This window comes from Mirounga leonina, unplaced genomic scaffold (assembly GCF_011800145.1).
Source record: "Mirounga leonina isolate KUSES-001 unplaced genomic scaffold, KU_Mleo_1.0 Mir_94, whole genome shotgun sequence".
NCBI classification, from domain to species: domain Eukaryota; kingdom Metazoa; phylum Chordata; class Mammalia; order Carnivora; family Phocidae; genus Mirounga; species Mirounga leonina.
In genome coordinates this window covers 25,775,817-25,793,531 of record NW_023270855.1, presented here as the reverse complement: position 1 = coordinate 25,793,531, position 17,715 = coordinate 25,775,817, and the positions used below count along the sequence as shown (strand labels likewise).

At 39.8% G+C, this 17,715-nt stretch overlaps 1 protein-coding gene across 4 annotated transcripts in view; it reads left to right on the top strand.

The window, feature by feature from the left end:
• SLC25A26 (solute carrier family 25 member 26) overlaps positions 1–17,715 on the top strand; it is a 126,999-nt gene that overhangs the window by 90,294 nt on the left and 18,990 nt on the right. For all 4 annotated transcript variants that reach the window (XM_034997963.1, XM_034997965.1, XM_034997962.1 and 1 more), the window contains one exon: positions 5,395–5,439. In XM_034997963.1, the coding sequence (XP_034853854.1) occupies positions 5,395–5,439 (45 nt within the window). The remainder of the gene's footprint in view (positions 1–5,394; positions 5,440–17,715) is intronic.

Here is a 17,715-nt window from a genome sequence, read left to right as displayed (position 1 = left end):
GTTCCCTCTCTCGCTGTGTCTCTCTCTGTCAAATAAATAAATCTTAAAAAAAAAAGAAAGAGGAAAGCAGTGTTTCATCCTGAAGAATGGTGTTAGCTATATATTTTTTTAGGAGTCCTTTATCAGATTGAGGAAGTGGGTACGGTCAGAGGGAGAAGCAGACTCCCTGATGAGCAGGGAGCCTGATACGGGACTCGATCCCGTGACTCCGGGATCATGACCTGAGCTGAAGGCAGTTGCTTAACCAACTGAGCCACCTAGGCATCCTAGGAAGTTCCCTTGTGTTCTTATCTTGATGAGGTTTTTTTGTTTTTCTTTTATCATGAGTAGCATCAAATATATATAATTTTCACCTTGTAAAAACAGTAAAACTTGTTTTTAGGACTTCAGAAGTGTAGTGGACCGTGGACTAATTTGACATTGCTGTTATCTTTGCTACATAATTGGTACTATGTGACTGGCACAGTCACATGTACACTGAGATCCTGGGAGTGCCTTCCACCCAGACACCATTACTGTGATGATTCTGTAGAATGCAGAGAAAGAAAACTGAATCATTACCTCCGTGCTAACATTTATTAAGGACTTGTGCCTAGCACACGGAGTTAGTGATTGGCGATATCCTCAGAGCTCCTGGCTGAGTTCTAAAAGATTTGCTTAAGAGTCAGACCACTTACACATTTCCTTTTCTGTATTAGATTTTGATACTCTTTTGTCTGTTTTGTGCTTTTTTTGGGAAAGATACTTTAGGACTTTTTAATACCTCTTATAAACCTGAGGAATAATTAATTCACTGTAAATTTTTCCTACTTTTAGGTTAATTTCCTTTATTAGGTAGATGTTCTATTCTCTTTGTACAGTGCGTGTAAATGGATTATGGTGGTTCAGTTGAAAAATCAGTGTATATTGACTATTGGAATTCTTTTCTGTCCTGTCAAATGCTAGCAGACCAACTCTGGCTCTCACTTTTTTTGTTTAATTTTAAATTTTGGAACAATAGTCACTTAGGGGCACAAGGTTTTTAGGTTTTCAACTTGATTTGTCATTTGTTACCCCTGGGATTGAAGGGGAAAAGGTACAGCATATTTAAGAGGAGAACGGCTTTGTTACTGATGTAACAATAAAGTGGAAAACCCTCAGTCAATCACAGAAATTTGGACACTGTCATGCAACAAAAAGGAGACGTCTCCGTGGGTCACTTGTAGGATCCCTTGAAAATTGGAACGGGCCAGTTCTTGGAGCCAGTGGGATATCCATGACAGGCCGACCAATCCCATGCTGTACTTCAAACCCTTTCTAATTTGAGGTCTTAGCAAAAAGTTTCCGTTTTTTTGTTTTTTTGTTTTTTTGGTTTTTTTTTTGGTTTTATTGCTAGAGAATTTTGGGTTATTTCTGCCAAGGTACAATAGGTTTCCAGCTTTTAAAATACACTTTCTTGTTCTTATGCTTCCTAGGGCATTCATGGTGGTATTGTGTTCATTGCGGCTTCTAGTCAAGTCTTATTTTTAAAGTGTTGCTATTCTAATGTGATTTTTCCATTGAAAAAGAGAATTTTGCAGATAAGTAATACCTTAGAAATCATATCTGTATATCCCCTTGGTTTGTTATAAATCACTTCATTATTTTTTAAGGACTGTAAGGTTATGGACACTTCTTTTAAGATCACTGGGTTAAAAAACAAAAGATCACTGAGTTAAAAGCATTGATTGGCTTTAGTGATGCGTCTGGTCCAATAGTTAATGAGAGGTAAAGCATGTTCGTAATGTAATTTTGTAAATTCTTCATTTCATTAGTAATGCCCAGCACTCATTCCTCTTCTCACCACGCCTATATTTAATTTTATCTACTTCGCATGGAATCCTCACATGCACTCTTACACAGCATTATTGCTATGTTTATTACTAAGTGGAATCCATGTTGAATTTTAGCAGGTTTTTTCCCTTCTGCATCTGCCTCTTTGATGGTAGCTGGGTTTACTGCTGCTCACTTATTAGTGCCCTGGGTCGTAACAACCTTATTCAAACAAAACATCTTAAATGGAGGCATTAAAAAGGTCACAACAGTGAGCCATTTTGTAACTTTTGGTGCAATAAAAGGAGTATGTTGTGTTTTGGAATATAAGACCTCTGAGTGCAGCTATTCATTTTCTTCATCTATAAAACATTTTAGAATAACAGCTTACATCTGTTTGGGGTTTAAAATTCCACGTTTTGAAGAAACATCACTGTTATGTAACTCCGAACCAGACATGGGGCGGGAGCTAGTTCTTTGACGGGCCCATGTTCTGTAGAAGGTGGGAGAAGTGTTTGTTTTAGCTGTGGAGCCATATTTGCTGGCAGTACTCCTTCCACATGTGTGGAACACGTTTTCATTATTGTTTCTTCATCTTGTAAATGACAAAAAGCATTCGATAGGATTTTGACTTGAAGAATATTTGAAAAATTTTTACACATCAGGAGTTTATCTTATAAGGGATATTTCACTACCAGAAACCAGAATCAAATTTCATTATTTTAAGCATTTACAGTGCATTTAATTACCTTAGACTGTCAATCTCGTTTTAGAGAGTAAAGTTGGGATTTACTGTCAGCTCACTTTTTAAGATAAATACCCTGTGGAATAGTTTGGCCATTCCAACTGTGATTTTTAAATTACTTCTTTAAATTTGAAGGAACAATTTAAAGAATAGCTTTTAATAGAGGAAAATGGGCAAAATGTCCATCTACAAGATTCAAAATCTAATATTATTAAGTACTAAAGAAGTGCAGATAACATGAAGTTTTACAGGTTATTTATATTTATTTATATTTATTTATATTTAAAGATTTATTTATTTGAGAGAGAAAGAGAGCGAGTGCGTGCCACCTGGGGCAGGGATGGTGGGGCAGAGGGAAAGGGAGAGAGAATCTCAAGCAGACTCCCTGCTGAGTGTGGACCCTGATGCGGGACTGGATCCCAGGACCCTGAGATCATGACCTGAGCTGAAACCAAGAGTCGGATGCTTAACTGACTGTGCCACTGAGGCGCCCCAGGTTATTTTATTTTTTATTTTTAAAAAATATTTTATTTATTTATTTGACAGAGACACAGCGAAAGAGGGAACACAAGCAGGGGGAATGGGAGAGGGAGAAGCAGGCTTCCCACGGAGCAGGAAGCCCGATGTGGGGCTCAATCCCAGGACCCTGAGATCATGACCTGAGCTGAAGGCAGATGCTTCACAACTGAGCCACCCAGGTGCCCCGCCCCAGGTTATTTTAATCAAGAAGTAAAGACCATGAATCATTACAATAAGCTAAAGGCCTTTTTTCATCTTATAAATATGAAATATTTACATTCTTGTTAAAATGTGATAAATTTACATCTGGGAGGGGAGAGTACGAAGAAGAAAATGAAAGTCATCTATAATCCTAGTACCTATTAGTCCTCTTGGATATTTTATTACATACTATACATTTTTTTTTTTTTTTGAAATTTAGAAAACCTTTTAGAAAACTATTATACTGTCAGTTTGGGGGGATTTAGATAGTTAATTTAATTGAACTTTAGTTTCAGAATGGACTTTCCATCGGAAGCTTTCACATTTTGGTGACAAAAACGCTAAACTAAATCTCACTCCTGTTGTGGAATTTTGCATACAGGGTGGGGTGCTGCCTACTGTAAAGACAGCAAACCTCTCTGAGATCCCACTTTGTCAGCCTAAACTAGGCTGTTGTCATCGATTGTTTTTCCCTTACTGCCAATTCCTGCCTGAAGGAAAGACAGGTTTGTTTTTTTTCTCTGTGTCCACTGCCAAACTCAGGACCATCATTCGCTCCAGCAGAGTAAGACAGATGATGCTAGACTTTTAATTTGTGATTCAGTATAAGTACTTCAGAAGTAATTTGATGCCCTTGATTCATGTGAAGGTAAATATCCACTAATGCCTTCAAAACCATGGTCTCTCGCACACACACATTTCAAGCACTCACACACCCATATGCATATCGATAATGTTCAAAGTCCATGTTTTACTCTTTCCTGGCAGCTGACGACAGAGAACAGGGCTGGGACCGAGGCCTGCTCATAGCTGCATCACCCCAGCACAGCCCTTCTGGCAGTGACTGGATGTCACAGAGGCGAGTGGGTGGTGGTGACTGGAGTTCAGGCATTTTTGTCTTAGGAAATAGGGAGGTGTGGTTCCGTTTTCAAATTTTAGAAGATGTCATGGAAAGCAAATAGATTCTACTGGGGGTGAATTTACGTTCAGATAAATGCACTTAGATGTCTTCCAGGTAGAGTAGTAGACAGGCTCTGGAGTCAGGTTGTCTGGGCTTCACAGGGTTTCTTTAGTCAAGTTACACAGCGTCCCTGCACCTCGTCTTCATCTGTAACATGGAGACAGTAGTCATACCTAACTGTTGTACAGGGTTGTTGAGAGGAATGAAATAAAGCTCAGGAAGTGCTCATTAGCACAGTGCCTGATATATGAGAAGTGCTTGGTAATTCTAGCTCTTGCTGTTAACCAACTGACAGCAGATACTCTGCCCTGAGTGTGCCAGTTGTCTTCAGCATCCCATTTGGCTACTGCAGATGACCCCTCTCCTAGCCTACCCCGGGAACCAGCCTGCCTACAGGCCCGCTTTCACTCTTGCCCTCCTTTTCCACCGCCCGCACTGGTCTTCTATTTCTCTGTCCCCATTTCTCAGCCTCCTCTTGTAAGTGGCTCTGTGTGTGTCCTCTTTTCTCTTTCTTGCCTGCTCCATCCCTCCCCGGGCCTCCCCTGTGTACCCCTTCCTTACTCCTCTCCCGCTCCCCCCTCCTCTCTGCCCTTCTCTCCCTCTCTGCCTCTCCTTTTCTTCTTTCCACTCCTCTGCGCTCCCTTCTCTTCTTTCCTTCCCTTCCCTCCCCTCCCCTCCTCCTCTCCCTCTTCCTGCTCCCCCCACTTTCTCCTCCTGCCCCTCACTCGACCCCTCTCCCTCCCTCTCCCCCTTCATCTCCCTCCTCCTCCCTGTTTCTGTTTTAAACTCTAACACTTGGCCTGCTAAGGAGTAGACAGCTCTTCAGCAGAAAAATGTCAAGTCTTTAAAGTCTTTATTGCTTGTGATAGGAAATATTTTGTCATTTCGGTAGCCAGATCTCTGTATTGTGCTTCTCTTTCTGTTTCAAAAGGGCTTCACACCATCATTTTATGTCCCTTGGGCTCAGAAAGTTAGTAGAATTCTACAGGCAGTTGCGGCTTAACTTTTTTTCTGAAAATTATGTCTACCCTACCTATAAATTTAATGTTAGCTTTATTATATACATGAAGTCAAAACAAAGGTTTCTAAATAATAATTATAGGTTCATGATAGTAGTCCTAGTTGCAAACTCTGATCTTTCCTGCCTAATTTATTTGATTTTTTTTTTTCTTTTCAGATTCCTTTCTCATTGGTCCAATTTCCCTTGTGGGAGTCCTTAAAAGTAAGTTTTCCAATCTTCATGTAAAATTTTTCTGTAGTTATCACAAATGACCACCATTTTCAGTGTGGAATAGCAGAATATAATATTGACTAGCAGTTGATTTATTTTTTTTTTTAATTTTTTTTTAGGATTTTTATTTATTTATTTGAGAGAGAGCATGAGAGAGAGATCATGGGCAGAGGCAGAGGGAGAAGCAGACTCCCCCGCTGAGCAGGGAGCCCGATGCAGGACTTGATCCCAGGACCCTGGGATCATGACCTGAGCCGAAGGCGGACGCTTAACAACTGAGCCACCCAGGCACCCTTGACTAGCAGTTTAAAAACTCAGAATTGTTGATAGTTGAAAATACTTTCTGCATGTGATTTGCATGCCAGTTCAGTCTTTTAAACTTGTTCTGATATCCGTGGTGCTGGAAACTAAGCTTAGTAGGCATGACTGAAATCCACGGATGTTAAGGAAAAACTTAACTTTCTTCTCTCCTGCAACTCTTTTTCTTCCTGGTTGAATTTTATTTCATTCTGTGCGTGTGTACGTGTGTATAGAGGTTAAGGAATAAGAATGTGTGTGAATGGAAAGCAAGCAAGGCCCCCCGCGTGTTTGTAGGCCTACATTGGCCGAGGCCTCCCCCACCCACATATAGTGGCTGGCCGCTAAGGGAGCAGAGGGGCCGTGGGCTCTGACCATCCCTTCCATGTCTGCTGCTCACCCCAGCCAGGCGTGGGAATCCCCAGGGGGGAACAGAGTGTGATGACTTGTGAGTCAGCCTTAGGGAAGGTCACTCGTATGCTTCAAAACAAATAACTAAATGAATTTTTAAAAGCCTGTGTTTAAAACATGATGAAATGTTTTCTTTTTTAAAATTTTCTGGGGCAGTGGTTTTGAAAATGGTAGGTCATGATATGGATTGTGTAGGTATTTGGCAGCATTTTAAAGACTAATGCAAAAGGAGATAATAGAGAACATCTTACAAGGTAAGGACAGGTCTTTGTACAATCTCAGTGTTGCTTGCACAGGTACACATGCGTCTCTGTACTGGGTTGCCGTGTAACGTGTCTGTCGCTGTGCATGATGATCAAAGAAATGGAACACCCTGTCCAAGTAAAAGTGGTTTATAAATGCCCCAACTGTAAAATGGCAAAGTACCTAGGTAGGCATTTGATAATACAAAAAGTAATTACTCTCATAATTGTATGCAATTAGTAATCAAAGCCTGGTCATACAAAATGTCTTTTGAAAAGTTAAAAAAAAAAAAATATTTGGACTTGAAAGTTCTATGCTAAGGGTAGTAAGATGAGACAAAACATTACTCAAAAGAAACCAGAATATTCCATATCGACAAATGTTTCTTACAATTGATCTGATTTTAACTAGTACAGCTTATTTTATCGATGGGCTTTACATATAGTTTCTTGGGTTTTTCATTGTTGTTGTTTTTGTTTTCACCATTTTCTTCATGGTGCATGGTGAGAATGGATTTCTTGGGCAGTGTTTCTGGGCATGATGTAACAGCTCTCCAGTGAGAAGGTCACATTCCATGAGCATAACAGCTTTCCTTTTCTATGTGTGACCAAAGAACAATGGAGCCAACAGCTGTCCAGCAAACAAGACTCACTTTATTAGTGTCTCAATAACCAGCATTCACGCAGCTTCTGCACACTCGCTAACATCCTTACACTCTGTCTTTGCATAGGAATGTTTTGAGGCCTGAAGAGGGAAAAAGTGTCGGGTTTGTTTCTTGTCAGCATTAAGGACATTTGTAGTATTCTAGCTAGTTAAGAAGTGTCTAGAATTTTTCAGAGTAATCATAGATAATAATAGTATGCTTTAACAGTTGTCTTTGAGCAAATGCTAAAATGCTATAGTTTTGGGTTTTTTTAAGTCAGGTGTATGGAGTAATTTTGATACAGGAACATTCACCCTTTGTGAATGTACACTTTTATGACTTTTGACAAATGTTTATCATTACCACCATTACAAAAATACAGAATATTTAGTTTTCCCTTTTCCAGAATATCCTATAAATAGAATTGTACACCATGTAGCATTTTGTGCCTGGCTTATTTCACTTAATGTGCTTATGAGATTCATTCATATTTTTGCATGTCCCAGTAGTTTGTTCCTTTTTGTCACTGAGTACTATCCCATTGTATGGAGGTACTGCAGTGTGTTCATCCCTTCACTAGTTGATATACATTTGAGTTTCCAGTTTTTGATGGTTATGAATAAAGCTGCTACAAATTTGCATATAGGTATTTGTATGGGGACATATGTTTTTGTTTCTCTTGGATAGGTACCTAGAAGTGAGGTCATAGGGAAAGTATACATTTAATAAATAAGTTCAGCTCTCAGACTGTTTTCCAAAGTGGTTGTCCCCTTCTGCAGCAATGTATGAGAGTTCCAGGTGCTCTGCCACCCTGTCATCATTTGTTATGTCATTAGATTAAAGAAATGTTGTTAGCTACTGTAATAGTTGTGTACCAGTATCTCATTGTGGTTTTAATTTGCAGTTCTCTCATGGCTCAACAATGTTGAGCATCTTTTCACATAGTAGTATATTTTTTTAAACATCTGAATGTGAACTCACAGTGCTTTGTAGAAGTAGACCATTTGGGCCACCTCTTTCATTTTTGTGTTTATGCTTTTATCCATTCAAGTTTGCTTTTGCAGCCATGGAGAGATTGTAATCTATGGGAAGACCTTCTCTATTGTGTTTATGTGAGAATACTACTTAGGAAGATTTTTCTCTGCAAGGACTTGAGCAGGTTGCATACATATTGTGCTGCGAGGGGCGGGGAGCCTGAACACAGGGAGTGGCCACTGTCCTCTGAAACTTACCCTACCTACAATTAAAGTTATTACCTTTTTCTAAAATCACTTCCTCCTGCTGCCTCCATTTCTGTTAACCATACTACTGATCTGACCCGGTGGGTCTCAAGCCCTGGATGATAATCTCATGATCTCTTTCTGTCTGTCCATATCACATCATTCACTAAGTTTTGGTGGACTCTGACTTTTTGGAACCTGCGGTCTCCTTTTTATGAGATTCTTATTAACTTATGCCTAGACTAAGTCCTGACAGTTTCTCTGCTTACCTATCCATTCTACACATTGAATTTGTGTGATCTTCCTTAAACATCTCTTAGAAATTCTTAGAAATTTATAACTTCCCTGGAAGTCTCAAATATGAGGTGGATGTCCACACTGTGTCCTTCACTGTTTTTTCCAGCTCCCTTCCCCCTATGCTTTTTCAAAATTCTTTCCCTCCAGCCAGAATAAGCTCCTCACTGTCTCTGTTCTTTGGCTGCTTTCTGAAATATGCTTCCACGTCTCCAAACACTGTGCATCTTCCAAAGCCGGTTCAGTTTTGGGTTTTTTTTTTCTTCCTTGAAGTCTTCCAATCCAGGCCCTGAAGATTTACCCTAACTTACCTCACATTTGTGTGCATTGCTTATTGGTATTTAATCACACACTATGCTATGTTTAAAACAATTTAGAACTAAGTTTTCGAGGACTAGAGCAAGGCCTCAGCCCCTTGCATTTACCGATACGTGACAGATGGGAGTATGCATGTATTGCCTGTGTACTCCTGAGCTGGACATTGGTCCCTTCACAGCAATGCGAAGATGATTAAGAGGGTTCATGCTTTTGAGGAGCTTGGAGTCGTTGAGAGAGGCACAGGGCACCAGATAACTTTAAGGTAATATTTCTGTAATTGGAGACTTCTCAAGGTAATGTGGGTGCCAGTCCCTCTGACTTCCCTAATCATGTCACTACACTACCTCATTTCTTCTGTTTCTCCTTTCTCAGAGTATATAGACCGAGAGTTTGCATGAAAGAAGACTAGACACCATAAAGAAGAAGAAAAGTAAAAGGGGTAGATTATCATATCTAGAATCTCTAAGAAGATAATTTTCCCCTAAGATTTATGTTGTGTTTGGAACTTCCTGGCAACCCAGCCAGAAGAGAAACCTGATCGATTACATGGTTGTTACTACCCAACAAAGACCCATCACTTATTATTTCATCTTGTCCCCTTGGCTTTGGATACTGTCTTCCTGTAGATGACTTGCACATTTATAGCCCTGTCACAGACCACCTCCTCGAAGTTATAGCCTCATGTGACCAGCTTTCCTAGCTGGCATTCTCACCCAAGACATGTCAGGCCAGCCAGTTCAGAACAGAACTCTTGGTTCTTATTCTCCTTCTCCCCAGCCTGTTCCTTTGTCCGCGTCTCAGTAAATAGCACAACTGTCTGTTGCTTGCTAAAGTAGAAAGCTACAAATTACTGCACAGTTCTCCGTTCCGCAGCCCGTCAGCAAGTCCACTGTTGGCCTTGAAGCCTCTGGCGCACCTCTTGCTTCAGTTGATACATTGGCTCCTCAGAAGGTCTCCCTGATTCCGTCCTTGCTTCCCTAAAATATCCTCTCTTGACAGCAGCCAGAGTGGTCTTTTAGTGAAATAAATCAGATCATATCACTATCTGCTAAAACCCTTTGGTGGCGTCTCTGAAAGAAGAGAAAAACCTAGCATTTAAACTATGGCTGACACAGTCCTCTGTCCTCCGGTCCCCTCTCCCTCTCCCACCTTATCCCCTACCGCCCACCCAGCACGCTCCAGTCACACTGTCTCCACTTACAGCCCTGCTGGCCTCCCTTCGGTTCTTTGTGGACACGCCAGGGTGGTGCTTACCTAAACCAGGACCTTTACATCGGTTGTGCCTCTGCCAGAAATACTCTTTATGCATTCCCTCTAACATTGTTACTGAGCACGACTCAGTAGTGTGCCTGCTGCGTGCCAGGCATTTTCTAGGGTCTGGGGCTAGAGTGGTGAAGAGGAGTGATGAAAATGTCTTTTCTCATTGAACTTTCATTTTAGCTCTTTCCCTAGGCTTTGCTCATGGCCGGCTCCTTCTTCCCCAGGGCTTAGACCACGTGCCACCGCAGAGGGGCCTTCCCTTTCTACCCCTCTTTGAAGGTCTCTTCTCTTCTTCCCTCCCCAGGAATTATAGCACCTGTTTATTCCCTTCGTAGCATTTTAACAGTGTATTTATTTGGTTATGCCCTTGTATCACCTGGATCCTTAGAAAAGACCTCAGTTGTCTGTTGAGCAGATACTGTATGCCAGGCATCTCATCCACATCACACACAACCCAGGGTGGGAAGCCTTGTGGTTACCTCCACTAAACATAAGAAGGGGGTTCAGAGAGGTTGTCTTTCATCTGGTCGTCCAAGTCTCGGTTTCCTGTCCAGCACCCTTTTACTTTGTTAACATTGTTAATGATAATAACTCTAATAATAAACCAACCATAGCACAGAACATTTCTCAGAGTTAGAGTATGGCAGGTGCTATGATAACCACTTTCCATGGATTATCTCCTATTCATCTTCATGACAGTTCTGAGACAAGTGCTTTACTGTCTTCATTTTGTAGGTGTGGAAACTGAGGAAGAGTTCGAGTGCCCTGCCCAAGGCCACAGGTTTATTAAATACTAGAGGGTACAGCCAGGATTTGAACTCAGGCAGTCTGAATGCTGAGTTGATATTCTGAACCATTTTACATATAGCGGTGCACATAACACATCATGTCTTCAGTAAAGTGTTTGCTGTTTTGTGAGCTCAAAGGTTGCTAAAAAGTTGAGGTCATGTTACATCAGATCTGCTTATTTAAGGCATTTCTGCAAATTGTGTTGATTCCTTAACTTGCTAGCATAAAGCTTAAAAACACTGGCTGCTGTATTTCTTAGGCCGACTCTCCCAAGCGTCCGTGGTTCTGTCCTTGGGCAGGGATTCCCATTGTTCACTTGAGGAGTCCACTCTGTGACCCACCAAGGGTGAGCATGGGTAGTTTATGGGGCTGAGTGCAGCCAGACCACATTTTCCCATGTGTTTGTGTTTCCTTTCTTGCGGCTCTTTGCTTATTAGAGGAAGGAACTTTGTCTTCTATTTATATTTATGTTGATATTTTTTATAGTTCTGTCTTTTACACAGCAGGTGTTTATAACAATTCACTAATTGTTTGAAGGTTAGCATTCTTTCTTTTTCAAGTTCGGTGCAAAGTTGGATAACTGTATACGTTAACTGTTTCATTTATAATTAGTTTCTTTTAGAAGTGTGTTGGCAGCTATAACCTATAGGTTTACTCTTACTGAACTTTAGGTAAACAATAGGCATATTTTGGAAGGATAGGATAAGATTCCGTATAAGAATGTTACAGTTTTTGTATTATCTAAATATTTAACAGAAGCTTGCAGTGCCCTTTAGAGGATTGTTAAGAATGCCATCAGGTCTAAATACTTAGACTTCTCCCTGCAAGGTGTTACAAAGTTGCACAACCGTAACTAGAAGAAATGCAAGCTTTAAGTTCAGATGCAACTGTTGAAGCAAAATGAAAATAAAGTCATCTTGGTTATTTAAGACTATGACACCATGCTGATGGTTTTTTAAGACGGAATCAAGCTTTGTAATAGAAATCAGAGGCCAGTGGATTATTCTTTCAGTCATAATACAATGTATAAAGTACTGACTTAGATTTTTCATGTATACTTTGTATTTTTAAGTAAATATTCTAAAAAGTACTTTATAAAAAACTTTTTATTCAAGTTGAAGAGTAGATAACTTGTTTATTGTTCTTGATTCTTAATTTGATACTAGTTAAAATGTCCATCACCATCCCAACCCACAACAAAATTCTCCCATGCTTTTTAGCCATCTGTGGAATAGTATAGGAGATACTCAATGCTCATTGTCTCCATGTACACCCTTTGATTTATGTTGTCTGCACTGACATGTTTGGTCAGAACAGAGATTCCTAAGAAAGGCATACTGAAGATGGAGAAGGGAATGAGAGGAGTAAAAGTGTGTATGGATGTGATTTTTGCTGCACTAAGCTTGTACCCTAAATTAAATATGACACATCAGTAGGGGAAAAAACACCTGAAAATAAGAGCAAAGTAATTATTTTCTGTCCAGACCACCAGTCGAGTCCGAGTCTAAGGTGAAAAGGATTTTTGCTAAGGATTTTAGCAAAATCACAGAAGGAAACAGGCATCTTCGAACAATTCAAAACTAAAGAACATTTGAGTTCTTAATTTGCATCCTGGAAGATAATGGGACACTTTGAGCAAAAAGAAAAGAAATTAGAATGTTACAGTGTCCTTTCATTCAATTTATAAAAGTAATGGGTGACATTTTTTTGTTTCTAGGGCTACTGAGGTAGAGGGAGAGAGATCCCGTAATAGGGGAGTTGGAAAAATAAAAAATTCCTCCTACTTTTAGGTGGGATTCAATCTGTAAGCCAAATATTTAAAAAGTTCTTGTTTTGTTTAGTTTGTCCAAGGCAGATAGTGAAAAAGATATCAAGGAAAACTTAGTAAGGAGGATGAGCATCCTGTGTAGCAAGGGCCCTGAGAGGGTGGCTAGAAAGGGTGCGGCTTCTGGAACTCTGGGTTCCTCCCCCAACCCTCGTTCAGCCTGTGCACCCAGGTGCCGGTCATCCACAGTAGCTGCTCATCCACAGTAGCTGCGTTGAGAAGCTGCAGTGATGATAAGGCCCTGCACATTCCATGCAGATTCTTTTACTGAAGGTCAGGTTTAATCCTGCCTCACCAGTGCCATGGCTTAGAGGGTTGGGGGGTCAGGGTCCTCTGTCAAAAACAATAAAAAGCACACCAGGATTCCTCTTTTGTTTTCTTGCTTTTATTACATTTATCTCCTACTTAGGCAAGTTTGTGACTAAAATGAGATACATAGGATCAGTCAAATAGAAGATGACTATGATGAGTCACATTGACTTTTTTGGCTAAGACAGTGTGAGAAAAGAGGGGAGTTTACCAGACTTTAGTGTAATCAGATTATCAAACATAGATATATATTCAAAAGCACCTTAAAAAATGCCTGTAATGATTCCAGTTCCTTTAGAGATAGGAAACCTCGCCAGTATTTGACTTCAAAGGACCCATCTCTAGAATCACACGTAACCTCCTCTGAAAAATGGGGAAAAAAGGAGTTAGCTTTGTGTTTGTTTTTTAGACTTGCTTTCTGGTTATTTGTGAGCATTTTTGGTGCTTGTTTAGTCTTGTCTGGCTTGATGCTGCCCTGGGTTGGCATTGCCACTGTTCCAGCCACTCTGTCCTGGTGGACGTCCCCGGGTGATCGGAGCCCTCCATCCAGCTGAACCTAAACAGAGGCTTGCCGGAAAGCCTGTCCACCTCCGTCACTTCCAGAGTTACGGAGGTGGGACCTACTTGCCATTCCTGGTTTATGTTATTTTCTACCGAGCCAAGAATGAAAATTTGGGGTGATGTTTGCCCAGTTCTCATCTTCCCCTGTTCCTTACACAAGGGTAAAGTTATCAAACACTGCTTACATTGTAGGTACTCATCAAGGTACCAAGTATTTGCCCACCTTCTTTGTATAAGGAATTGTGCAGGGCCCTCTGGGATTCTAGAGATGAAGGTGGTGAGCTCCCTGTTCTAGAGAATTAGAGCTGAAATGAGACAACTTTTGAGGGTTAATGAAAGCAGTGACTCATGATACAGATATTTTCTGGTGCTATTAAGGATAGAGGCTTGCCAGTGTATTTGTTCCCAGATAAATGGGGCTTATCGGTGCAGTCCCTTAATTATTTCATTTTAACCATGAAAATCTTTAAAAACAATTGTTCTATACTTAAATATAGTCAGCCAGATATGCCTTTGCAGGCAGAATTATTAAAAATAAGCATACCTTTTTTTTTTTGACTCACAATCCATATCGTGAGCATCAGTTACAGTAATTTGTTTTATTTTAACTGTTAATGATACATTTAGGTATTGTTAACAAAATGGGACCTTTTGTCCCTACCCAAAGCTAATAAAAGATATCCAGCCACAGATCCAGAAGGCTCAGAGAATGCCCAATCACAATAAATATCCCTCTAGAAAAAGTTATCCACATTACCCCAAAATAATACTTTTTAACTATAAATCCTAAATATCACTAAGCAACTCAGCATTTGAGCCCATCTTGCTTTTGCTCAAGAATCATAAATGAGGGGTGCCTGGATGGCGCAGTCAGTTGAGCATCCTACTCTTGGTTTTGGCTGGGGTCGTGATCTCATGATCCTGAGATCCAGCCCACATTAGGCTCTTCACTCAGCTTGGAGTCTGCTTGAGATTCTCTCTCTCCCTCTCTGCCTCCCCCCACATGCTCTTGTGCTCTTGCACGCTCTCTCATAAATAAATCTTTAAAAAATAATAAATGAAATTTCTTTCCGTTGAATTACCAGCACAATCATTTATTAAAGACTTACTTACAAATTCTTAAAGATTTTATTTATTTATTTGAGAGAGAGAGCGCGTGCACACACGAGCCCACACAAGCTGGGGGAGGGGCAGAGAAAGAGGGAGAAGCAGACTCCCTACTGAGCAGGGAGCCCAACTTGGGGTTCAATCCCACGACCCTGAGATCATGACCTGAGCTGCAGGAAGACACTTAACCAACTGAGCCACCCAGGCGCCCCTTTCTTACAAATTCTTAGTATCTTCACCACCTGACTTGTCTAGAAGGCAAGTATCTTAATATCTCAACCAACCAGATACAGTTTAAGCACACAACACGTCAACCTACACAAAGTTGGTGCTTTTGACACATCTCAGAATGCTTTCAATCCAGTTGCCGTTATAACTATAATTAGCCTGTGTATATAAATGATCCCTAATTGTCAGGTAGGTAAATCCACTAGTTATGAAAACTAGTTCTGTAGGAGAAACCCATTCTAGCCTTTTAGCCACTTGGTTATATTGCTAGAGCCATGGTATGGCAGAAGTGAAAGCTTAACTGTGGTCTCTGTTCTATCCATTTTTTTTGGTTTAAAACTTCACTTTGGAAATCTCTTTTTAAGACATGTTAGTATATGAATACTGCACAGAGAGATGATTCATTTATTGGAAAAAACAACACTTTAAGCAGCGGTTGCTTTGTTTTTTCAAGTGCATGTGCAAAAGCTACACAACAGCTCCATTAGCTACTGTCTGGAGTGCATTTGAAAGTCTCTCATGTGTTAAAAAGTTCTGGTGGTAGGCTGATAACACTAAGGCCTACACAGAAGATTATCTCTTGTCTTAAATAAATTATCATCCCATGTTATTAATTTGGAATCAAGTAGATGATTCTGTTCACATTCCTATCCTTGTACCACAAAAAGCATTTGGTAAAGTTTCATAATCTTGAAAAATTGGAAGCTACATAACTACTTTGAATACAACAGCTGAAGTCCCAAACTGTGAGTTTGCCTACACTAAAGCCAAAAAACACTTATTTTCAATTTGTTATTCATAGGACAATAGTGTACATTTGGGTGGGTCTTTTGAAGTGAAAAACAAAGCCTTCTCTTCACGCTATACTTTAATAGAAAACACCTGACCCAAGCTTGGACTCAGCCATTTCATAGTATTGGGACTGGTGTTTGCTTTCCATCCTTTGAATGGATACTCAGGCTAGTAGCTAATATCCTAGGGGTGAGGTAGGGGTGGGGAGGGAGCCAAATTACATCATGCTGTTCCTCCTCAATAGGCCTTGAGCAATGAGTGAGGACTGACTTGGGAAATGAAGATAACCTGATTGTTCTGTAGTGATACCACTAGGTATTCTGGATTCCTTATAATATCCTAGTGGATGATAGAAATAATGTTAATTTTTTAAAAAGCCGATGTTAAAAATTGCATACCTTTAAACAATATGAATGATGAAATTCTATCAGTCTTATGTTAGTATTTTCTATTTTAGTCTGTATTGATCATTGTACTATGGTCATATAAGATGTCAACATTAGGGGAAGCTGGGTGAAGGGTATATGGGAACTCTGTTATTTTTGCAACTTCTCTGTAAGGCTAAAATTTCAAAGTGAAATTTCTAAGCTCCTAGAAATATTTTCTAATCAAGCTACGGTATGGAAACTTAAGAAAAGTTATAGAAACTAAGCTGTCAACCAGACCCCAGGCAGTTGTGAGGATAAGATGGTGAGCATAGTAGATTGTTTGCTCTTGTTCACATTTAGAATCTTGCAGCTCTGCTGTGAACATGCCTCCCTGTTGTCACTTATTGACATTCCTAATCAAAAAACAGAAAACCGCAGACACAGAATTAGGAACATATCTGCCTGTCTGATTACTTCTACTTGAAATTTCTCATTGACCTGAGATATTAGCAAATGTATATGGATTCATCTGAAAATTTCATTTTTTATTTGAAAAAGAAAGGAAATAGGGCCCTGAACTGGGATAAATAAACCAATATTAGGTGAAGTATAGAGATCTGCTTTTTTTATTCTTACTTATTTTGGTACACAATCTCCATCAGAAGAGTTCAGGCTCCCAACACTGTGGTTCTTCACATTTGGGCTCATTTTCTGTCCCTCATCCCCACACTCCCTAGTCATTTATCTGCCTGCACAGAAACCATTAGATCTCCATGGCAGTGGAAATACTTAGATTGAGAAATTATAGCAATTTAAAATATTTTGGTGTTCAGATAGGTCCTTAAAAAAAATCCTTCATTACAAACCCACATAATTGAAACAACTTTTACGGACATCAAAATATTTTCTTTAATCACTTATATATTGTAATGTAGCTTTCCTAGAAGTTGAGCTGTGTATAGTAGTGAGGAATCTTACGATGTTGCACATATATTATTCTTTCTACAAGACCCGTGGCTTTGGGGGGAGCCACCAGCCAGCTTCAGCTCCCCCACTTTACTATCTCTGTGACCTTAGGCAAGCACTGTCCCCACACTGGTGTTTGCAGATAATACACATTTTCCAAGATTAAATAGGAAATGTAAAATCTTTAACATAGTGCCTGGAACATGCTAGATATTCAGCAAGTGATAATTAATAGTAGTAATCATCACACTGTTTCCTGCACTGTATTTTTTTTCCATTTGCAGTCTACTCTTTGAATTACTGAAAAGTCACGAACAATAATATTTACACTTCTAGTGAGTAACCTTTTCTGTCTTTCCAGCCAGTTTTGTTATTGTTGTTGTTGATCTCAATCTTTGGTCCCTGCACATATATGAGCAAATCTGTCGTTTCACAATACTTTCATAATTCACAGATAGTACTTTTTACCAATCAGGTTCTTGTTGTTATCAGCGGTGGTGTTTAATGAATGTTAAAGTAGCTCCCAAGTGAGATATTTGTAAATAACATTCATCTTATTAATTTGGCCTCTTATTTTTCCAAAGTTTTTCTGTTTAGACAATTTCTCATTAAAAAAAAAAATTACACTCCTATTAT